At 41.2% G+C, this 22,142-nt stretch overlaps 1 protein-coding gene across 1 annotated transcript in view; it reads right to left on the reverse strand.

Annotated features, from left to right (window-relative positions):
• The window catches only part of EXT2 (exostosin glycosyltransferase 2), a 126,544-nt gene that overhangs the window by 9,690 nt on the left and 94,712 nt on the right, over nt 1-22,142 (reverse strand). Inside the window, exon 11 of the mRNA XM_081062596.1 lies at nt 1,377-1,520. Coding sequence (XP_080918722.1) covers nt 1,377-1,520 — 144 coding nt within the window. The remainder of the gene's footprint in view (nt 1-1,376; nt 1,521-22,142) is intronic.

The following is a 22,142-nucleotide window of genomic DNA, read 5'->3' on the forward strand; positions in this document are numbered from 1 at the left end:
TAGATTGCAAATAGAAACAAAGATAAATTAACAGTGGATTGACATAGCAAAGGTACATGCTTTTTAAAAGTAAAACAAAAAAATAAGGAAATTCTGAAACAACCATAATCTACACGTAGTAAATAGTGTAGAAACTCATGGGCAAAAATAAAAAAAAGTGTACACAATCTACTATCATAAACCCTAAGAATTATAAATCTTATTGCTAAGAACAAAAAATCATCTCTGGATCTAGAGTCCTGAAAAATATGAGGGCAGCAGTGTTGAGATAATTATAAGCAGTCAATATAGACATAGCTAAGTTAAATGAACTATGTTGGGTTGAACAGATCTTTCTCTTGACATCAGTTCCTTATGCCACTGCCGACAACATACAAGTTATTGCTATTCGCTATTCAATTAAACCGTACACTTCCAGGGAACACTCTATCATCGAACCAAATATTCTGAAATCCAATACGTACCCTTCCATCACTCCCTAATTAAAAATGTCAAAAACATGAAGCAACAATTCTTAGAAGGAAATACAAAAGGCTCATAAATACACAGAAGGAATTTCAATCTCACTAGTAACCAAAGCAGTTAAAATAATAAGATCCACTTTCACTTGCATCTCATGCAAGGGAGGGTATGTAAGATAGTTTTATATTTTGCTGGTGGGGCTGTACATTGGCACAAACAATACTGAAAACAACAAACATATCTATTAAAACCTCCCCAAAATGTCCATTCCCTTTGACAGAATTCTACTTCTAAGAATCTATCATAATCATCAAAAGTACAAACAATTATGAAAAATGAGTATTAATAATTACTTAAGCATTAGATATTAAGCATTATCTAAAGTAGCAAAACAGTTACAACCTAAATACCCAATGATAGAATAATAGTTACACATAATTTCTGGAATACTAGTATAATGGTATATTAGCAAGTATGTCAAGAAAAAAATTATTTATGAAGAAATGTTAATGACGTGAGAAAATGCTTACAGCATAATACATGAAAAAAGCAGGCCAATGATAATATTTGTAAACGTCTATGTGGATGTGAAAAAGCAAACAAATAAAAGCCAAACTGGAAAAAACATATGAACATCTAATAACGGTTCTCTCTAAGTCATGCACAAGTAACTTTTCTTATACAACAGAATCTGTTCTGAATTTTCCACATTTTCTATTATGAGCATGTATTCTTTTCTAACTAGAAAAATAACTTTATTATTATTTTTAAATACACACCATGGACTTTCTAAGCCCTCTGAGTAGAACATTTTCCCTAAATGCAGCAAAAATTCAATCGAGCCAATAAAACGAGTACCATACTCTCCCTTTTATCAATTTGGACTCACCCACCCGAGTCCGCTCCCGCCTTACCTTGTGATAGAAAGCTGCCCCTGTGAGTACCATGGACACTTCATTAGTCCACTCAGACTCGTACTTCCACTTACTCATCTCATGGTCCCAGAGATGCAGACGACCCGGGTAACCCACCAAGCGGTCAGGAAATTCCCTCCAGACCTAAGGACAGAAACACATCAAAACAGTCATTCCCAGTTCAGTGACACAACTAAGCACAGTGAGTACTAAGTTATCCGAACAGGTGTCAACAGACTCCTGAGGGTTACATCTTCACAAACTAATGTTAGAGTATGCTTCTGAAGCTGTCCAACTGAACAGGTAGGTGCTAGTTCTTCCACCATATTCAAATATAGATATTGATTCTCATTTCCTCCAAAACTGCCTGTGCTTGCCTGAAAATTTCAAGTACTGCTGAGCAATACTTTACTGAGTTGGGCAAAGGGTGGGTAATCTTTTTTAACATATAATTAATGAAATAGGTTCCATTCTTAATAAATGTACAAATGAATAAATGGAATAAATGGAACCCTGCACCTAACTCAACTGTCCTGATTTATATTAAATTTTGGTGACTGAAAACTTACAAAGTCTCTGTTTCTAGCAACAACAAAAAAAGTTTCTCTGGAGCACAGTCATTCTTACAGCCTTTTGGAAGCCTTAATTTAAGTACAGAGAATTTATCTGATTCTATAATCTGTAACATATTGAAAACAAAAACTTGATTTTCATATTTGAAAAAGTTCTTAGATACAGTTTTGTTAAACAAAATTTGGCAATTTGGAGGTGGGGTACTTCCAATACTTTTCCCCATGTATTTCTACATAATTTAGTTCAACGTTTAAAAGAGAAGTTTGTACCATTAATGAGTATTGACAATTTGCCAGCTGTTCATGCAGGAGCTTTTCAGCACCAGGATTCCTCATCCTTTATCAGCCCTCTAAACAACAGGGTTCCTGGGGACCCAGCCCAGGGCCCTGTTCTCTTCTTTAAACGCTCTATGTAATCTATGTAATGCAGTTTCAATCACTTTAAATACCATCTATAATCTGATGACCTCTAAATTTATGTTTGGCCCTGAATGTTCCTGAGGTAACCAACAACTGACTTAATACCTTCAACTGAATAAACAATTAGGCGTCTCAAGCTTAATATGTCCAAAGCATAATTCTTGGTTCTGTATCCCCAGATGAGCCATTCTCTCAATCTTCTCCATCTCAATAAATCACCTAACCAATTGTTCAAGAAAAGTTAGGAGTCAACCTTTATTCCTTCCTTTCCCTCTTCCCCCGGCGTGCAGTCCACTGTAATTCCTGCCGGCTCTACTTCTAACTACCTGTTACCATTTCGACTACTACTTTCTCTAGCTCAAACCACCATCGTCTCTCACCTAGATTACTGGAACAGGCTTCTAACTTACCTTGCTTCCACTCTTGCTTTTCCAAACCATTGTTAAAGGGTGGCCCTAAAAGGACCATTCCTAAGGGAATATTAGGGTGTGCTTTACAGGATAATTCAACGAGTGGACTCTGCCATATATACATATGTATATAATTTTTTAACTTTATGTTATTTTCATTACATATTTACCCATACAAGTAAGTCACAGGCTACATCACCCAGGTGCCCCTGAGCTCAGGGAGGATGCTTCATTGCTTTGCCAAGGGCAGGGCCAGTGTGCTGGCACTTCCCTTTTTCAGTGTGCTAGGACTGCTGGAACAAAGTAACACGAACTGGGTGGCTTCAAACAACAGAAATCTAGAAGTCTGAAATCAAGGTGTTGGCAGGGCCCGCTCCCTCTGAGCCCTGTAGTGCAAGGGTCTTTCCTCGACTGTTCTGAGCTTCTGGTTGTTGGCTGTCACTCCTGGCATTCCCTGGCTTGCAGATGCACTGCTCCCAACCTGTCTTCACATGGCCTTCTTCCCTCTCTGTGTCCAAATTTTTCTCCTTTTTAGAAGGGGACTAGTCAAATTGATTAGGGCCTCATTTTACTTTGATAACCTCTGAAAAGACCCCATTTCCAAACAGAATTACTAAGAGTTAGGATTCCAACCTATCTTCTTTAGGGGGTACACTTCAACTCATAAAATCCCCCTTCTCCCCCAAATCTTTAAGAAATGTTCCACCCCCAAAACAAAACAAACAAAATGGCTTCCTACTGACTGAGAATAACATCCGAACTCTTCAGAATGTCCTGAAGGGCCTACCCACTAGCCAATCTCTTCTCTTACCATGTTGTCTCAGATTTCAGTGGCTTTTCTGTTCTTTAACCATGACTAGACCTCAAGCCCTTTGTATTTGCTATTTCTTCTAACTGGAATGTCCTTCCAGCTCTTTGAAAGGCCGGTTCCCGCTCATCAGTTAGGTCACTGCTTAAACGTATCCACTCTGAGAGGCCTTTTCAGACTTTCTTACCCATGTAAACACCATCCCCCAACCAGTCATTCTTCATCCCACCCCCTCACACCATGCTTTCCTTCACCAAACTTTCATTTTTTGTAATTGTTTTGGTTATCTACTGTCTCCTTATTTATTCTGTTTTCCTCCTGTAGATTTTAAACTCCAGGAGACAAAGGACGGAGACTTTGTCTTATTCAACCCTGTGCTGTCTGAAGCACAAAGAACAGTGCCGGCTCACGCCGGCATTCCACACAAACGTGCTGAACGCATGAACAGGCAGAATCTCAGCAGGCAAACGCTGAGAAAGAAAGAACGGGACCAAAGAGCCTTCCTCTCTTCTTCACAGCCAGAGCCAGTATACTCCTTAATTCAGAAAGGATGTCTGCAACAGTATCGATCAGCCGGTACCATTAATAATAATGTGATATCCTTTGTGTGCGCAGATCACAGCCAGAACTCACCATCACTGAAGCACATGTTTTAAATTGCTTTTCCAGAAGCGGCCAGAGGGATATTTGCTGAGTCATTACACTGTCTTGCCCAGTCCTCCTTATGATCATCTACAAGCTTTTATGTGATGTCTGACCCGGGTCTTGAGCGTGGTCTGGAGCTGGGAAGAGAGTGTTCCTTTGTGCGAGAGCAGCTCACCTCACAGGCCTCTCCCACCATAACCTTGGCCTCATTAACACCATGTTGTAACCAACAGAGTTAACCGGCCACAGACATCATCGTAATAGCTGCAGACAAATGAACCCATGTCGAACATTTCCTCAGATGTGTAATGCTACTGCTGTGTTTTCTACTCTGGGGTTTGTATTTCAGCAGATTAAAATAATATGATACTATTACAGTTTTATAGAGCCCAGAGCAACAACATAGTATGTGAGCCATAACTCCTGTTCGGTTTGTGGGCCTGGGCGGACTCCATGAAACACCAGTTTCCTTTTCCCAGCGCCAAGCACCTGCCTGTTCAAGTCACACCAGTGCAACACTCACGGATTCACCTCAACACAATGAAAGAGATTTCTGAAGGGCTCCGAGCTCAAGCAACTAACTAAACACCAGGGGTGGGCAAGGTGGAGGAAAGGCGGCAGGGTTGGGGGCTGGAGGGAGGCATCTACTCAGTTGGCCCCTGTCCGGATGCAAGATGCACCCCCCAAACCCCCATCTACTTTGACTCAACACAGCTCTGTAATTCGGGCAAAGGAAGTTCAAATCACTTTCCTAAGGGGTTCTTCTTTTCTTGCTCCGATTTGCCGCAATAATGATATTGGCTGTTTTAGGGTTGGATGCTGTTCAGATCTCAATCCTCTCCCTGGTAGCTGAAGCCACGTATCAGCGTCCTCTCCAGAGGGACTTAATGGGGTGACACTGGGTCACAGAATGCTAAACCACCCTGCTCTGAAAGTATCCGAGGTGTCCTGAGTTTCAGATTCCTTTGGAGCCTTTGGTGAGCGCTGTTCCTCATGCGGGGCCTCCCTGCCCGTGACTTATTCTAGGCAGCTGGATACAATCAAGATACCATCCTTGTCACCTCATCTATAACTCTGCAGCTGACTCCAGGATCAAAACGGAGTGCAACGGAATGGGACGGGCCCTCTCTCACCGAGCCCCAGTGTAGTACGAAGTTGATTATGTATATAGTAAAGCATTTTCCCAGCCAGAAGAGCGAGAACTCAAATTCTACCCCCCTTCCTCATGTCTACCCACCTCCTACTCTAATTCAACTTTTTCTTTTTACCTCAGGAAAATGCTCTGGGGTCAGCCTTCTGACATTACTAGCAGATGCCTTTCTGTATTGTAGTGTGGGCACTGCAAACTTCACATTATATCCCTGTGCTTCTAGTAACAGGGCTTCCATAGCTATCTCCAGTCACAAAGCCCTCATTCAATCGCCTGCTTATCCTCCTGAAGTCCTCCATATACAGTATTCTCCGCTATTTTTAATCGCACACATTTGTGAAGACAGAAGCCTATGTCTGTTATAATAAACTCTATGCCTTGGTGAGGGGCTTAGCAATAATTTGAATAGTTCTTACACTTGGGGCCTATTCCAAATCACTATTCAAACAGAGGTTATAACAACAAAATGCCATCTTCCAACTGTTTCCTTCCAATCTAATGTTTATCATCTTGGTCCTAACCACCTCTTACCAGGATTATGGAAATCTCCTCTTCTGAACTCCCAGCTATGGTCACTTGGATGTCTTCGGAGTTTTTTTGTTTTTGTTTTTGTTTTTTTAATTTAAAAAATTTTTAAGCTTTCTGAGGTCTTCTGTGGCTTCCCATGACTAGAGCATCAAACTGAGATCTCGTACCTTTGTTTAAAAGGCACATGAGGCAGCCTAGGTTAGGAGGGGGCAGCCTCCGACAGAAAATGCAGCATGGTCATAGTTAACACAGGCCCAGCAGTAGCTTTTGCCAGTGAGGACCCGTCCAATGGACCTACTCAAGTTGTCCTGCTTTCATTTTTGCCATCAACAGAATGAGAGGTTGGATTCAATGAACTCTAATGTCCTTTTAGGGCTAAAATCTTACATCTTCTTCCTCACTAACCTATTCCCAAGGAAACTAACTCATTGGATGTGATTAGTTGCAAGGTGTAGATTTCTAAATAGCATGGCCTACATTGTTGAACTTTAAAATGCCGTACACATATGGGTACTTACTCAATGTTCCTGAAAAAAGGATAATGCACTAGATTCTTAGCTGGCTCAGAGAGTGCATTTTAAACTCAGGGTGTGTGCTAACCACAATCAGATTCAGGAAACTGACTGGGGGGAGAAAAGGGGGAAGGTGTAACCACAGGTGGTGCCCATCTGGGATATACAATTAGGAAATCATGGGTCAGCTCTAGGAGGAAAGTAACTCTCTGAAGTGGCTGCTACAGTCATCACACTTTCAAAGGCACAGTTCCACAGGAATATTGCTACTGGGTGAGAAGGATGCCACATGTATTAGGATTCGTGAGCCAAGAGATGGACTAAGAAGTGGTGAGGTAAGTGGCGGGGGGTGGGGTGAAGGGTAGGGCAATATAGATCCAAGGTGCACCAGGCTGGGCCATGGCTTCTTTCTCTCCTTGCACACACCCCTGGGTGTTGTCAATCCCTAACCATCAAAGTGGAACAGAACTCTAGGAACCAGCCCAGACGCTGTGGTCACGTGCCTGTTTCAGCCGAGGCAGAACTGCAAGGAACCCAACTTGCCAACGTCTTTGAGTTACTGGCCCTTCTTCCCTTCAGCCTTGTGTTGCATGCTGCCCAGATGGGAAAGGGGTAGCTGGCTAGATTCCAATTCTTAGCTGGTTTCCACAGAGGAGCCAGTTATCGGATTCACTCTCAGCCCTCTGGGAACAAAGCTCACCTTTTATATTTGGAATTTCCTGAAATGAAGGGACTGATTGGCTTGATTTTTAGCTCACGCTTTTCATTACACTGGTGGTTGGTAGTTTTTGTCAACGGGGTTCTTTGTCCACGATTGGATACAATTAAATGCTAATGCTAGACATCTAGAGCAGGGAACCCTGAAGTTATCACCTGGCGTTCCCTAACGCTGACTGGTTTTGACAAATACATGTACATGCTGTGTTATGTATTAAGATTTACCTGTTAGATCCTATCAGCGACCTCACCAACCTAAGGCAGGATTCTGCTTAATATAAGCCAAGCAGGAAAACCAGCATCATGGGAAGACTTCTGGGGTTTTGGCAGCAATCCTATTTGCCCCAATTTGGCTGGAAGTTAGTGCCTTGGTGCCAAGGGACATGATCTACAAGCCTTTCACGTTCCAGCTTTAGGGCGGGGGCAGTGCTGAAGGCAGAGAGACAGACTGAGGTTGGCCACACTTGACAGAAGAACGTCTGCTATTAAATCTTTCACCCGTTACTACTATCAGGAAGACACAACTGAAGAAAGTGGATTTAAGACATTCGCCTCCTCCTTGTATCTATACCATTTCACCAGATGGCATAACCATGTGCCTTCTGTGGGTGGTAAGAAGACACACACTTTGCTGGTCTGAGCTGCTGATCCCTGCCCACACTCTCTCTGATTTGCAGATGTGCACTCAGAGGTCACCTGGGAGACAGAGATCATTTGACCCCATTCCCTCGCTGTACAGGTGAGAACGCTGAGAGCTGGCGAGGAAGCAGTGTCCTGAGTTCAAGCTGGGTCCTCATGCCCAGTTCAGTCCTCTCTTCATGAAGTCACGATTTCCCACTCTTCTGATTCTAAGAAGCACCTCATCTCCCCAAGCTCAATCCCTCTCTTACAAAACAAAGCTAGATAATGTCTTAAATCACACTCAGTGTTATGTCCTTTGGCTCTGAGATGCCAGTGGCAAGATGGTAAGAGTCACAAGTGCACCCCCAAATGACCAGTTGAGAACCGAATGGGGTAGGGAGAGGAGATGGGAGACAACGAGAAAACACTTTGCTCCCAGCAGCGCTCATCTTCTAAAAGCTGAAGGCTCTTCATGAATGTGGTTTTCATTTCAGAAAGAAAGCCACATGCTCACACCATTAAAAGAAGGAACTCCTGTTGGCTGTGTAGCAAACTAGCGAGATTCCACGTATGACCTCCCTGAGCCTACTGGTACCTTGTCATCTGTGAGGCTCTGGGGCAGAGAAGGAAATACCGGCAAAAAGCAGCTGAACAAAAGATTAAACTCAACTACTGTTTTTCATGAGTCAATGAACCCCTAGAGAGATAATAAAGAAGGAAAGAGGAGACGTGAGATTGAGGAGATGGGAGGATGAAAAGATGGGTCAGGATCGGGCCACGGGTTTTCTAACTTTGTGCTCCTTAAGTGCCACTAAACATGAAATCATTTTTATTTCCATAGCTCAGTTCCACTGCGGGGCTGGGGGGAGCATACGATTTCTAAGTCTGCTCCCAGGGGATTGTTTAATGAAGTTAAAGGAATAGTGATCATAAGCCAAATGGCTATTCTCTTTAAATCCTGCACAAGTGGAAACAGACTTTAGTTTTTATAAACACCCATTATTGAGCCTTCAAAATTTCCAGTTGATTTTGGTGAAGCTCAATTTAAATGACTGGGGACCAAAGATATTAATTAGTTCTTGTCCAGCAAAATAACAACTCGTTACTTCAAGTCACTGCCCTGGTGACATCCATCACTTGTAGTCAGGGATGCTATTGCAAAACAGGCCAAGGCTTTTTGTTTTCTTCTCACTGTAGAAAGGGGGGAAAATGGCACTGACCACAAACTCTGTAATCCTGGCTGACTTCAAAGCATAAATGTGGTTCCAATATAATTTCTTAATGAGTCAATTCATCATAGTGCCCTGTGTGTGTGCTTAAACCCTAGAATCTCTTGGTAGAGAATCAAGCAGCAGACAGACTCTTTCGAATTATTTATTTATATCCCATCTATTTCCCAAAGAATGATTTGGGGTGGCTCACAATAAAAGGCAAAAACTACAATAAAGTGTCAAAACAGATCATGTCCTCAACAGCATTAAAAAAAATAAAAAAAAATCCACCAGAGACAGTCTATGTATCTTAAAAATATTAATCCCAATATCAAATTCTAGAAAGGCAATCCAACAGCAAGCTAAAGTCACAGAGTTTAGGGATGGAGAGATTTGAGTATTCCTATTTATTTAATTCATTTAGGCAAGCAACTCACAGATGCTTATTAAACTACCATTATTATTTCTTTTCTATATCAGGTATTACAATACCTCCAATTTTGTTCTTCTTTCTCAAGACTGCTGTGGCTATCTGGGGTCTTTTGTGGTTTCATATAAATTTTATGATTATTTGTACTAGTTCTGTAAAAAATGCCACTGTTATTTTGACAGGGATTGCACTGAATCTATAGATTGCTTTGGACAGTATGGACATTTTAACAATGTTAATTCTGCCTATCCATGAGCATGGTATATGCTTCCATTTATTTGTATCTTCTTCAATTTCCTTCTTCAAATCTTATAATTTTCCAAGTACAGGTCTTTTATTTCCTTGGTTAAATTTATTCCTAGGTATTTTATTTTATTTTTTGATAAAACTGCAAATGGGATTGTTTTCTTAATTTATCTGACAATTCATTATTGGTATATGAAAATGCAACCTATTTCTGAATATTAATTTTGTATCCTACTAGTTTACTGAATTCATTTATCAGTTGTAATAATTTTTGGTATACTTTTTAAATTAAAGTTTATCGGGTGACAACTGTTAATAAAGTTACACAGATTTCAGATGTAAAATTCTGTAACACATCTCTATATATCACATTGTGTGTTCACCACACAGTCAGTTCTCTTTCCATCACCATATATTTGATCCCCCTTACCCTCATCTATCATTCCCTGCCCCTCTTACCCTCTGGTAACCACTAAACTATTGTCTGTGTCTATGAGTTTTTGTTTCTTCATTTGTTTGTCTTGTTCTTTTGTTGTTTTCTGTTTCATATACCACATATCAGTGAAATCATATGGTTCTCTATTTTTTTTGTCTGACTTATTTTGCTTAGCATTATAATCTCAAGATCCATCCACGTTGTCACAAATGATACTATTTCATCTTTTCTTATGGCACAATAGTATTCCAGTGTTTATATATACCACAACTTCATATATTCATCTACCGAAGGGCACTTTGGTTGTTTCCATGTCTTGGCCACCGTAAATAAAACTGCAATGAACATAGGAGCACGTATGTCTTTACGGATAAATATTTTCAGATTTTTTGGGTAGAAACCCAGGAGAGGGATTGCTGGGTCATATGGTAATTCTATTCTTAATTTTTCAAAGAACTTCCACACTGCCTTCCATACTGGCTGCAGTACTATTTTTTAATTAAACATTTTATTTTCGGATAAGTGCAGATTCGAGAGAAGCTGTAAGAAAAAATTGCAGAGATCCTGTGTACTTTTTACAGTTTCCCCCAATGGCAATACTATGCAAAAGTATAGTGTGATACCACTGTGATATCGATGCTGATACAGTCCAGATACAGAGTATTTCTATCACCACCTAGGTCCCTCCTGTTGCTCTTTTATGGACACCCTCCACCATCCAGCTTCCCCTTGACAACACTAATCTGTTCTCCATTTCTATCATTTTGTAATTTCAAAAAGGCTACATAAATGGGATCATGCAGTATTGTAATCTTTTGGGACTGGCTTTTTTTCACTCAGCATAATTCCCTAACAATTTATCTAATTTGTTCTGTGTATCAATAGTTTGTTCCTTTTTATTGCTGAGTAGTATTCCATGGTATGGATGTATTATGGTTTCTTTAACTTTTTACACACAGAAGGACATCTGCGCTGATTCGTTTCTGGCCATTACAAATAAAGCTGCTCTGAATTTGGGCATAAATTTTCATTCCTCTGGGATAAATGCCCAAGAGTGCAACTGCTGGGTCATATGGTAGTTGTGTATTTAGTTTTATAAGAAACTGCCAAAACTGCTTCTCCAGAATGGCTGCACCATTTTACATTCCCAACAGCAACTGTATGGGTCATCCAGCTTCTCTGCATCTTTAACCAGCCTTTGATGTTGTCACTTTTTTTTTTTTTTAGTGTAGCCATTCTGATTGGTACATAGTGATACATAATTATGGTTTTAGTTTGCATTTTCTTAATGGTTAACAATGTTGAACATTTTTTCATGTGCTATTTGCCATCTGTGTATCCTCTTCCATGAAATGTCTGTTTACGTCCTTTGTCCATGTTCTAATTGGATTGTTTGGTTTTTACCGTTGAGTTTTGAGAGTTCTTTAAATATCCTAGATGCTTAGTCCTTTGTTGGATATATAGTTTGCAAGTATTTTCTCCCATTCTACAGCTTGTCTTCTCAACCTCTTCAAAAGGTTTTACACAGAGCAGAAGTTTTTAATTTTGATGAGGACCAATTTATCAATTTTTCCTTTTATTAATTATGCTTTTGTTGTCAAGTCTAAGGGCTCTTTGTTTAGGCTGAGAGACTTTAGATATTCTCAAGTTTTTTTTCTAAATGCTTTATGTTTACATTTAAGCCCATGATTCACTTTCAGTTAATTTTTCACTTGTTCTGTGTATCAATAGTTTGTTCCTTTTAATGGCTGAGTAGTATTCCATGGTAGGGATGTACTACGGTTTCTTTAACTAGGTGTGAGGTTTAGACCAAGGTTAAATTTTTGCCTATGGATATGCAGTTTGTCCACCACCATTTGTTAAAAAGGCTATGTTTCCTCTACTAAACTATGTTTGCACCTTTTGTCAAACATCAGTTGTGCCCCAACTATCTTTAGGAACCGTCTTACACTTCAAAGAGTGAATACGAACATAAAGCATGTATCTTGTTACTACGGAGCTTGTCATTTAGAAAAGCTAATGACATGAATAAAAAGCTAGAGATGAAACAAAGCAAGGACACAGGAAAAAGTATGAAAAAGAGTTAAGAGGATAGTAAGATTACTTCTGGGTTAGGGGTGGGAAAGCAGGGAATAAGGACAATGCTTCACGGATTTCATTTTAAGGGAAGAAAGGGAATAAAAAGTTAAAATTACAAAGTTAAGACTGAGATTCTCATTGCCCCCAACCAGGTAAGCAAGTAGTACAAAATTACTCTTTGCTGTCTATTTAGCAGGCCAAGAAACAGAAGAACCAGATTCTCCCACCTAATACAGAATCGGGAAATATTTAACTTTGAGCAACTCCTTATAATTTCACTCATAGAAATGAAATAGGAGAAAATTCAATGTTCAAACACATTAAGTTCACTCATTCAGTCAACACATATTTACTGAACATCTACTAAGTATCAAGTACTAGTCATATTATAGTAAACGAAGATAAAACCAGTCTGAATGGACAGCTCTAGAGGGGATGTTTTTCAATCCAGCCCCAGATCTACGCTGTTAATTTAATTAGGGCCCTGGTTGTCAAAAGTTAGTCCCTTTCTTCCTTCTCTGAGAGCAGTGTCAACATTTAATCAGGACTTCTGCCCCACCCCTCAAACCTTCAGCCCAACACTAAGAAATACGACCTATAAAGGTTGCCAACTCTTGACCTAAACCAGGCAACAGACAGCGGCAAATATACTGCCATCACAATGTGAGCCCTAGGCACCAACTTTTGAGCACGAAACAATCAATGTGATCTAAGAGGTGAACCATACACATCACACTGACTAGTTTACCGTGCTTTCTAGAGACTCATTTTCCAAATGGTGACACTTCTGAGGTCAGGGGACTACTCTGATCCCTTAAGTTTTCTTTCTTTTTATTCTTCTAAAATGTAGGGTCGCTATTGCAATTAATAATCACCAAGCACTGCCTCAAACTCACGATTTTGCAAGCAGTTTTACAACTGGCAATACACAGCGCAGCTTAACATTAGGGAGTAACAGAGAATTTTCCTTGGAAAGCTATAGGCACTGCCCTCCAGAGAGAGCTGCTAGGAAATTGGGGCCTGGATGCTGCTGTGGCTTTTATTTCCTCTGGCCCTAGGCCAAGTCCTGCCCACACATCTCCTTTAAGCTTCTCTATCAGAATCAAGGCAGATAAGCAACCCGTGCAAGACAAATCCCCCATATCCCTAAAGCAGAAGCCAAATACTGAAGCTCTGAATTTCTGGAGCAGCGAAAGCCTATAATCAATCCCAATGAGAGAACAGGCAGCTTTTGGAACAATAATCTTCAAACATATGGATTCTTTCAGGGTTGGAATATCATTGCAGATATCTTCTTTTGAATGGGGAGAGGGAATGTATGCATTCTTTAAACTATCAGGGGTAACAACACCTCTTTAAAGTGACTATCTCACATTATAAGCACTTGATCTTGAGACATGAAGCTACGAAGCCAGGTGGCCCTGGTGGCGCTGCAGGCAGGAACGACATGGAGGCCCAGTGGGGAGCAGCGGAGGCTGGGAGTGGAAAGCTCAGGAGAGCTCTTTCCTCACCAACATTGCCTGGCACAAAATAAGCACTTATGGAAAATATACTGAAACCCACTCACCTGACTTACTTGGGATGGGAGTCTGTGAGGAGGCCCCCTTCCAGATGGGGAGATGTGCCAGCAGGAAGCTGCTACCTTCTCTAGGGGAGCATGGGCCGCTCGCCCTACATTTGCCGTCTCATTAATGGCTATGTAAATAAATTCTGAGCTTGTTATTTTTAATGTGCTCAGTGGGGAAGAAAAAAGTGTCACTCTATTGTAATTCCCAACTGGGTGCTTTTTTAAGCGATCATATGTTATTTCACAGTTCAGCATACATATTCGATTTCCTTCCCTTAATATTTGTTTGACTTATTCTCCGATGGGGACTGGGTGCTTTAGAAGCGCTCCGAGAGGTCAGCTTTCACCGCAGCTTCTCTCAGCACCTCCGTGGGCTCCTGGCCACTGCTCCTCATCTTCTTTCAGCAGTTCTCGCTGCAGCGGCCGCACACATGAACTATTTTCCCTCCAGGTCCCGTGAGTCTTGGGGGTGTAAATCAATGCAAGCTGGACACAGGACTGACCCAACAGGTTATTCAGTTCTCTTATGGGCTGGAAACAGGGAGCCTGAAGCACCGTGGAAAAGACCCCAGGGAAAGAAGTCTCTAAGAATGGTGTGCCTCTGGCCGTAACCTTCCACAGGTCTCCTCTGAGGGAATCTCTGACGATACCTTATGGGCGGGGGGACACGCACAGAAATGAGCCATTTGGCGCATTCTGTCTTCTGAAGACCACAGTCTCTATAACGGCAACTCTCCAAGTTTTTAAAGTGAAAAACGGAGGTCAAGACAGACAGACGTCCTTTTCAATATTGTACAATATTCAATATTGTACTGAAGGGCACTCAGGGGGACTGCCACTCACTCAGATATAACAGACAAGCTCCAAGAGCACTTATAGCCATCAGCTTCTTCAGAGACTTAATAAAGAGGGCACACCACAAGTCCCAAGAAAGTTAGTTTTCACAAAGCTCGACGTGGGCAAAATGGGTCTAGTTACACTGTAAAGCGTTAGTGTCAGACCCAGCAAATGCTGAGCCAGAACAGCTTTGGCAAAGTTTGACTGTGCATGCCCGCAGTGGGCCTGGTATCCCACAGAGAATCTGGGTGCCTGCAGCCCCCCGGCAGCCATGTGCATGAAGTCCTGAACTGGCTCCATTGGGCACTCCTGCCACAGTCCGTCATCCAGACAAAAGGAGGGGATACCTGAATTCTCAATCCTTGCAGTCACCCACTGGCTCAGCTCCCGTGAAGGTTCAAGGACTTGAGTCAGCCAAGAGGTCAAGCAATGGAAATCTAAGGTGCTGGGCTTCTCATTGAAGGCTGAGACACTGCCAATAATCGGCTTAGCCGTCCACTGCAGCGATGTCCCTCACATTTTGGGCTTTCCTTTAGGGATGCTCTTGGCTACAGAGAATTGAGTTTCTCGGTGTCCTGGATGATCTTAAAGGGTAAGTCAGCCTGCTCTAGAGCCCATGGCAGGACGCGATCGGTGGTTCCATGTACCATAAAGAAAACCCTTTCAGAAGAGACCCGCCCTGGATTCCCAACAAAACTGAGCACATTTTCAAATTTAGGACTCTGAGGCTTAAATCCAGTGAGGAAAGCAGTTAATTTTCTATCAGAAGAATCATTACCACAAGTCTGTGAAAAACAATCTTTAGACTCAATCCAAGACTTGCTTTACATTTATTTGTTCCCCAGACCTGGTACCCGTGGCACTTTTCATTGGCAGAAGGCTCAGAGAAGGATGGACAGAGATAGCTGCCCCCTCCCCCTTAAAGTTATCGCCTAGCTTATTTTAAAAGAGATTGTTATGAAGTCTAATTCTATGATAGGTTGTTTCTATCTTTTAGCTCTTATAGTGAGAAGAGAAAAAGTGGGATAGTTTATTTAGAATCGCAGATTTTATCTTCTCTCCCCCTCTCCCTGGATGAATATACAGATAGCTATAAATTTTACTAATTACACTTAAAACGTTAACTATTTATATAGAGGCTCAGCCCTGGAATTCTCCAATTAGCAGAGCTCCTTCATCACAAATTAAATCTGAGCTATGTGTAAGCTGTCTTTTCCTTCTTGGTTCTTCAATCCATTTGAATATTAAGTTTACAGATTTTCCACTGCCACCACCTAACTGGCTTTCCTGTCTTCAGTCTTTGTCATCTGTAACGAATCCTATGATCTGACTGCTATGGCCATACACCTCTCTACAAAACTATGATACCTCTCTACCACTTTGAACTTGGCAGCTGGCCCTGTACTGCCTAACCAACTGCACTTCCACTGTTAACCCAAACACAAGTTCCGCCCTCATCACCGCTACCTGCTTCTGACGTCTCTGCGACCACACGTAACAAGCTCATGCTCACCTGGGCGCCTTTTCTTCTGGTGCTTCCTACACCAAGAAAACTCACTCAAAGATGGTTTTATGTTCTCATGAAAAAGATGGGGCATTCCAAGCTATTCTGCTTTCTTCCCATGAGTATTTGAAGAGTACATACTTGCCATTGCCTTGGAGAGGTATAAACAATACAAATAAATTTTCATAATTTATTAGCACCCAAGAAGTGTGACCAGCCTCTACTGCCTGTGGGATCCCCAGGCAGTAGAAGGAGGCATCAGCATTTGGGCACCTAACTAGCAACATACAGTTGCTCTTAGTGAAGTACGGGCTTTATAAGCAGTATGACTAGCCAAGAGTGTTTCACATCTCTCAGGTGAAAAATGTACAACACTTCAGTGCTACTAATAATTTTTATGGTTGGAAATGAGGATCAAAGTATGAAAGGAAAAATAAATTCACAGGTTCATACATTCAGCCAAGTCTGCATGGCTCATTTTCTGCCACATGTTTTAAATGGTCTCCCTTAAAGGTGGGGGAGGGAAGGAGGAACAAATTGCATTTTATTTCCCAGTTCTTTAGGTCTGAAATAAAAGCAGACAGACTTGGGGGTGGGAGGAATCAAACATTCGAGTAACACTATACACTGCTACTGTTCCCCCAGGAGTTCCTTGCAAATGAGTATCAAGAACTCAATAGATACTTTCCTGGTAAAATACATAAACAGATAAATAAATTATTCCAGGCTGAAAAGAATTTCAACATCTGGTAGCTCACTAGAGCTTGTCAAACAAGTCAGAAACACGCAGAGCCAGAGAAGATCATTCTTTAGCTCCTGATTTTGGGGCTAGAGAGGGAATGTAACATTTCCCAAAGCTCTTTGCATTCCAACAGGGAATATGACCCATGTAAACAGGCAAATGACCCCTGTGTTTTCTTCCAATTAAATAAATAATGATCCCAGTGTTAGGGCTCTACTCCCAATGTGGGTGTGCTCAGTCACAGGCACTGGAAGAAAAAGGCCCTCCCTACACGGACTGGCCTTTCCTTACCAAGCCTTCGCTCTGGTGGACCTGCAAGGGTTCTAGTCAATGTACATCTGACACTCTCAGGTGGTAACCTCTTTGCACCCCAGTACCCTCAGCAATACAGCATGAAGTGGCAGGATGATGTCTAGGTCCCTTCAGGTTCTGAGCTTTTGCCCTGGAGTGCCAGGAATGGTTAACAGGCACGCGGAGATTCTGATCCTCTCAGCCAGGCCAGCAGAGAAGCCTGCGGGTGGTTCCAGCTGGTGCAGCAGCCGTGTCTGCACAGCACACAGCATTCCCATTTCCAGTTTGTGCTACGGTTTGACAAAAGCTGGGGAGAGCACTGCTGTGGCTCCAACAACTCCCTCCTGGAAAGGGATTCTAGGCTTCACTACCATTGACAGGCTAACAGTCCAGGGAGATCTTCCCCCACCATTCCTCTCACACCTCTTAGCTCTTATATGATGGCCCCATTTCCGTCTCATAGCTTTGGGAAGAGTGTAATCTGTGAGCTGCCCTCTACTATCTGCTCTGTGACCCGTAAGCAAGCCATGGAGCCTGTGGATTTAAAACGGCCAATCTGTAAATCAATGCTTCCAATCCTCTAACAGAAGCACTGCCTTAAAATGCCCTCATGTTTGTGTAACACATGCTGTAACTCTAGTGCTTGAATCTGCATGTTCGGCCACAGAAGAGGCACTGGCAGAAGCACGATCAGAACAGGCGGTGTTCACGGTACGGAGCTCTGGTCCTCCTCCAGTGAAGTAACTGCCGTATTCGCCTTTGGCTCCTAACGTGCTGCTGGCCACTGCCTCCATATATTCCTGGATCCTCACACATGCCATCTTTCTGGGTTTCACAGGGAAGTGAAGGAGTTTCACTCGTGGTATGCGTAGAAGTCTGGTACTTTTCCACATGGAACCATATCATATAGGTTTGCCTGGAATTCTGATCCCTTATATTTGTTACACTCAAAGGGATTTCAGGAAGTCGTTTGGTCTGTTCTGTCTCCACTCTGTAAAACTCCTCTAACTACTGGAAGACTGCTAGCCTCCCCTTTCTGAAAAATTCCCAGGTGGAGAAGATGCCTCTGTCTCTCCAGATTTCTCTAAAAATTCTTTGGAGTCACAGTAAGAAAGGTCCGTTGCATGGTTTCTCTTGGATTCTCACATATTAAATACTGTGTTTAAACTATTTTTTATTTAAACTAGGATAATGAATTTAATGATTACATAGATGACAAAGGCTATAGTAAAAACTAAACAGAAGAAATAGAGATGCCTATTTTAGAGAGGAACAAGCAAGGCGGTATTTCGATTATATTGAAATTGAAATTGCCAAGGTAACTAGCCTTACCTAATTGATATAGTAAGATCATTAACTCTACAAGTGCAGAAAGTACACTCTTTCTAGGTGCACATGGAAACTTAACAGAATAGACCTTTTACTGAACCATAGTCTCAATAAATTTCAAAATACTGAAATCACGTGGAGTATGTTTTCTGACCACAGTGGAATCAAATAGGAAATCAATAAGAACAAAAGTAAGCAATATACTTGTATGTAACTATGGGTCAAAGAAGGTACTACATTGGAAATTAGAAGATATTTTAAACTCAAGGATAATAAAAATATGACAAATTAAAATTTGGGAATATACCCAAAGCAATAATCAAGGGGAAATTTACAGCTTGAAATGCATATGTTAGAAAAATATATTGAGATCAAAGATCTAAGTTATCAAATCAAAACACTAGAAAAATAACAGCAACTTAAACTCATGAAAAGTAGAAGAAATTAAGGAAAGAGTAACTAATGAAATACAAAATAAATATACAATAAAGAAAGTCAACAAAATTACCAAGACATGGAAACAATCAAAATGTCCTTCGATAGATGAATGGATAAAGAAGTTGTGGTATATATACACAACGGAATACTATTCGGCGGTAAGAAAAGATGATATAGAAACATTTATGACAACATGGATGGATCCTGAGAGTATGACGCTAAGCGAAATAAGTCAGACAGAAAAAGCAGAGAGCTCTATGATTTCACTGATATGTGGTATATAAACCAAAAACAACAAAAGAAGAAGACAAACAAATGAGAAACAAAAACTCATAGACAAAGACAATAGTTTAGTGGTTCCTAGAGGATAAGGGGGGTAGGGGGAGGGAGATGAGGGTAAGGGGGCTCAAATATATGGTGATGGAAGGAGAACTGACTCTGGGTGGTGAACACACAATGGGATTTATAGATGATGTATTTCAGAATTGTACACCTGAAATCTATGTAATTTTACTAACAATTATCACCCCAATAAATTAAAAAATAAAATAAATAAATATATAAATAAATAAAAAAGAAAGTCAACAAAATCAAAAGTTGATTCTTTGCAAAGATTATGACATTGATATACCTCAAACAACACTGATCAAGAAAGAGAAAACAAAAATTGCCAATATCAGGAATGAAAAAGAACACGTCATTCCAAATCCTACAGACTTTAAATGATAAGAAGATAATATTACAAATGACTATAGCAACACATTTTATAATTCAGATGAAATGAACAGATTCCTGGAAAAACACAGCTTATCAAAACTAACACAAGAAGAAACAGAAAGTCTGAGTAGTACTGCAGCCATTAAAGAAATTGGTCCGTAATACATATGCTAGAGAACAAAGGGAACATGGAATAGATAGTATAAGAAGAAAGTTACAAATACCAATTATGGTCTCATGACCAAGCTACAGAAGCAAAGAATGTAGCAACGATGCATATTTTCTCCTTCCTTTATATATGTATATATATACATCAATTTATTTGTCTCCTCTTCTTTTCCATCTCCTACTGGATATAACAATTATGCAATTATTATATCAATTACTCAGCTTATACAACGGACATAAATTTATACAACTTATTCTTTGGATGTTTGTGGTTTTCTCATAAGTTTAATGTCCTTTGTTAAATTTTGACAGTTTTCAGCCATTATTTCTTCAAATATTTTTTCAGCCCCACATTCTTCCTTTTCCTTCTGGAACTCTGATGACATGCATGTTGTATCTTCTGTGATTTTTTTTTTTTGGTCTCGCAGGTCTCTAAGGCTCTGCTCACTTCTTAAAAATCTATTTTCTCTCTGTTGTTCAGACTGAATAATTCCTATTGACTTTTCCTCAAGTTCACCAATTCTTTCCTGTTATCTCTATTCACCTACTGAGCCCATCAGGTAAATTTTAAATTTAGGTTATTGTAATTTTCAGTTCTGAAATCCCCGTCTGGTTCTTCTTTATATCTTCTGTTTCTTTGCCAAAACTTTCTATTTTTCCATTTGTTTCAACAGTACTCATAACTGCTTATTAAAGCATTTATTTATGAGAGCAGTTTTAAAATCTTTGGCAAATAATTCCAACATCTGTGTCATCTGTTGATTACCTTTTCTCATTAAAGTTGCCATCTTCCTGGTTCTTGGTACGATAAACAATTTTGGATTGTACCCTGAACATTCTGAGTATTATTATGAGATGGTGTTTCATTTTAAGTTCTCTATTTTAGCCAAGAGTTTACGTTCAGAATGCATGCCCTAGACCCCTTTTGTGGGCTGTGGACCGAACAACAATTTAGTTTTCGAGCGCTATTCCGGTCTGCTCAACCTGTGTGCTACCCGGAGGCTAACGTGAAACCTGGGCAGTATTCTACACAGTTTATATTTCTCAAAGCTTTTGCTGTGTTGAATCTAGTCAGTCATGTGCATGGGCCGCTTTGAAGGGAGTGTGCCGAAGACTTCATAGGCAGACTCAAGGAATCCCTTTTTAGCTTCCTCCTTCCCATAACCTTCCCTCTGCTCTCTAGCTGGGAAGGGACTGCCCCTTTGCTATCTGGGACCAGTGGACACGACCCTCCCCACAGTCTCTGCAGCTGCCCCTCTGCTGAAGTTCACTCAGTGCAGGGCCTGGGATGGTCACCTGGGTTCTAGCCCAGTCTCCACACCGGAGGGGGGTGGAACAGGAGTGCTGTCTCCACCCCTGTCCTGTTAGTGTAGGGCTCTGCATGACATTTCCATGGTCACAGCACCTTGTTGGCAGGGGGATGTGTGGCTTCTTTCCTGGTGCTTGCCTGGTGTAGAGTGGGTACAGCCAAAAGGGTTCCATCTGCAAGGGCTGCCCTCTTCCCAGTCTTTGGCAAGAGAAAGAGGGTTTTTCGGGTTTTTGTTTTTATCTGTGATTGTAGGTATTACATCTTGCTCTAGCACTGAGGCTGGGGAGAGAAGGGAAGGAGGGAGGGAGGGAGGGGAACAAAACCTAAGGGAACTCACTGCTGGGATCTCCCTCAACTCCTGATGTTCCTAGCCAGTCTGCCTGCTTTTTCCGGGAATAGGGTGCCTTGTGCTTACTTGATCTCGTGTGTACACGAGTCTACAATTTATTCATTAAGTGACAGAATATTCAAGTAGAGTTGTGACTAAGTTAAAGAAGGAATTAATAATTACCCAGAGACTGATATTGTGACCACCAGGACTTTGTGTCTCCCTTTCCGGGGGAAGGAATCAGAGGTCTTTCTTTGCATGAAGGATGGTTGCATCTTTTTAGCGGAAGAATAAAGTCGTTACTATTGCTGTGTGGAGGTTCAAATCTGTGCAGAAGGGTGTGTATGGACGAGAAGCAGTGCCAGGGGAAGACTGCTGCTTAGTAAGCTATTGTCTCGCAGCCCCAACCCTGCTTGTGACAGTGGAGCTGGGACTCTGCAAGAAGAGAGAGCGCTGGGGCGTGGCTACATCACTGAATGTTCCCTTTTTCCACAAAAATAAACACATGGGTATATTTTGAAGCCATTATGGGCAATGAAGAGAGAAAACACTGGCAGAAAAAACGGATCTTTTTGCCATGAGTTGGCTAGAGAAACAAGTAGGCAATTTACTTCTTTAAAAAATGGGAATGGGAGCATATGAGAAATCATCCAGCACCGTAGGTGTGGTGATGCGAAAGACATCTCTATGCCTGAAATAAATCCAAAAGGATGAATGTATGTTTTACTGGCTACCTCCATGCCTTCCACTG

This window comes from Rhinolophus hipposideros (genome assembly GCF_964194185.1).
Source record: "Rhinolophus hipposideros genome assembly, chromosome: 10".
Taxonomy (NCBI): domain Eukaryota; kingdom Metazoa; phylum Chordata; class Mammalia; order Chiroptera; family Rhinolophidae; genus Rhinolophus; species Rhinolophus hipposideros.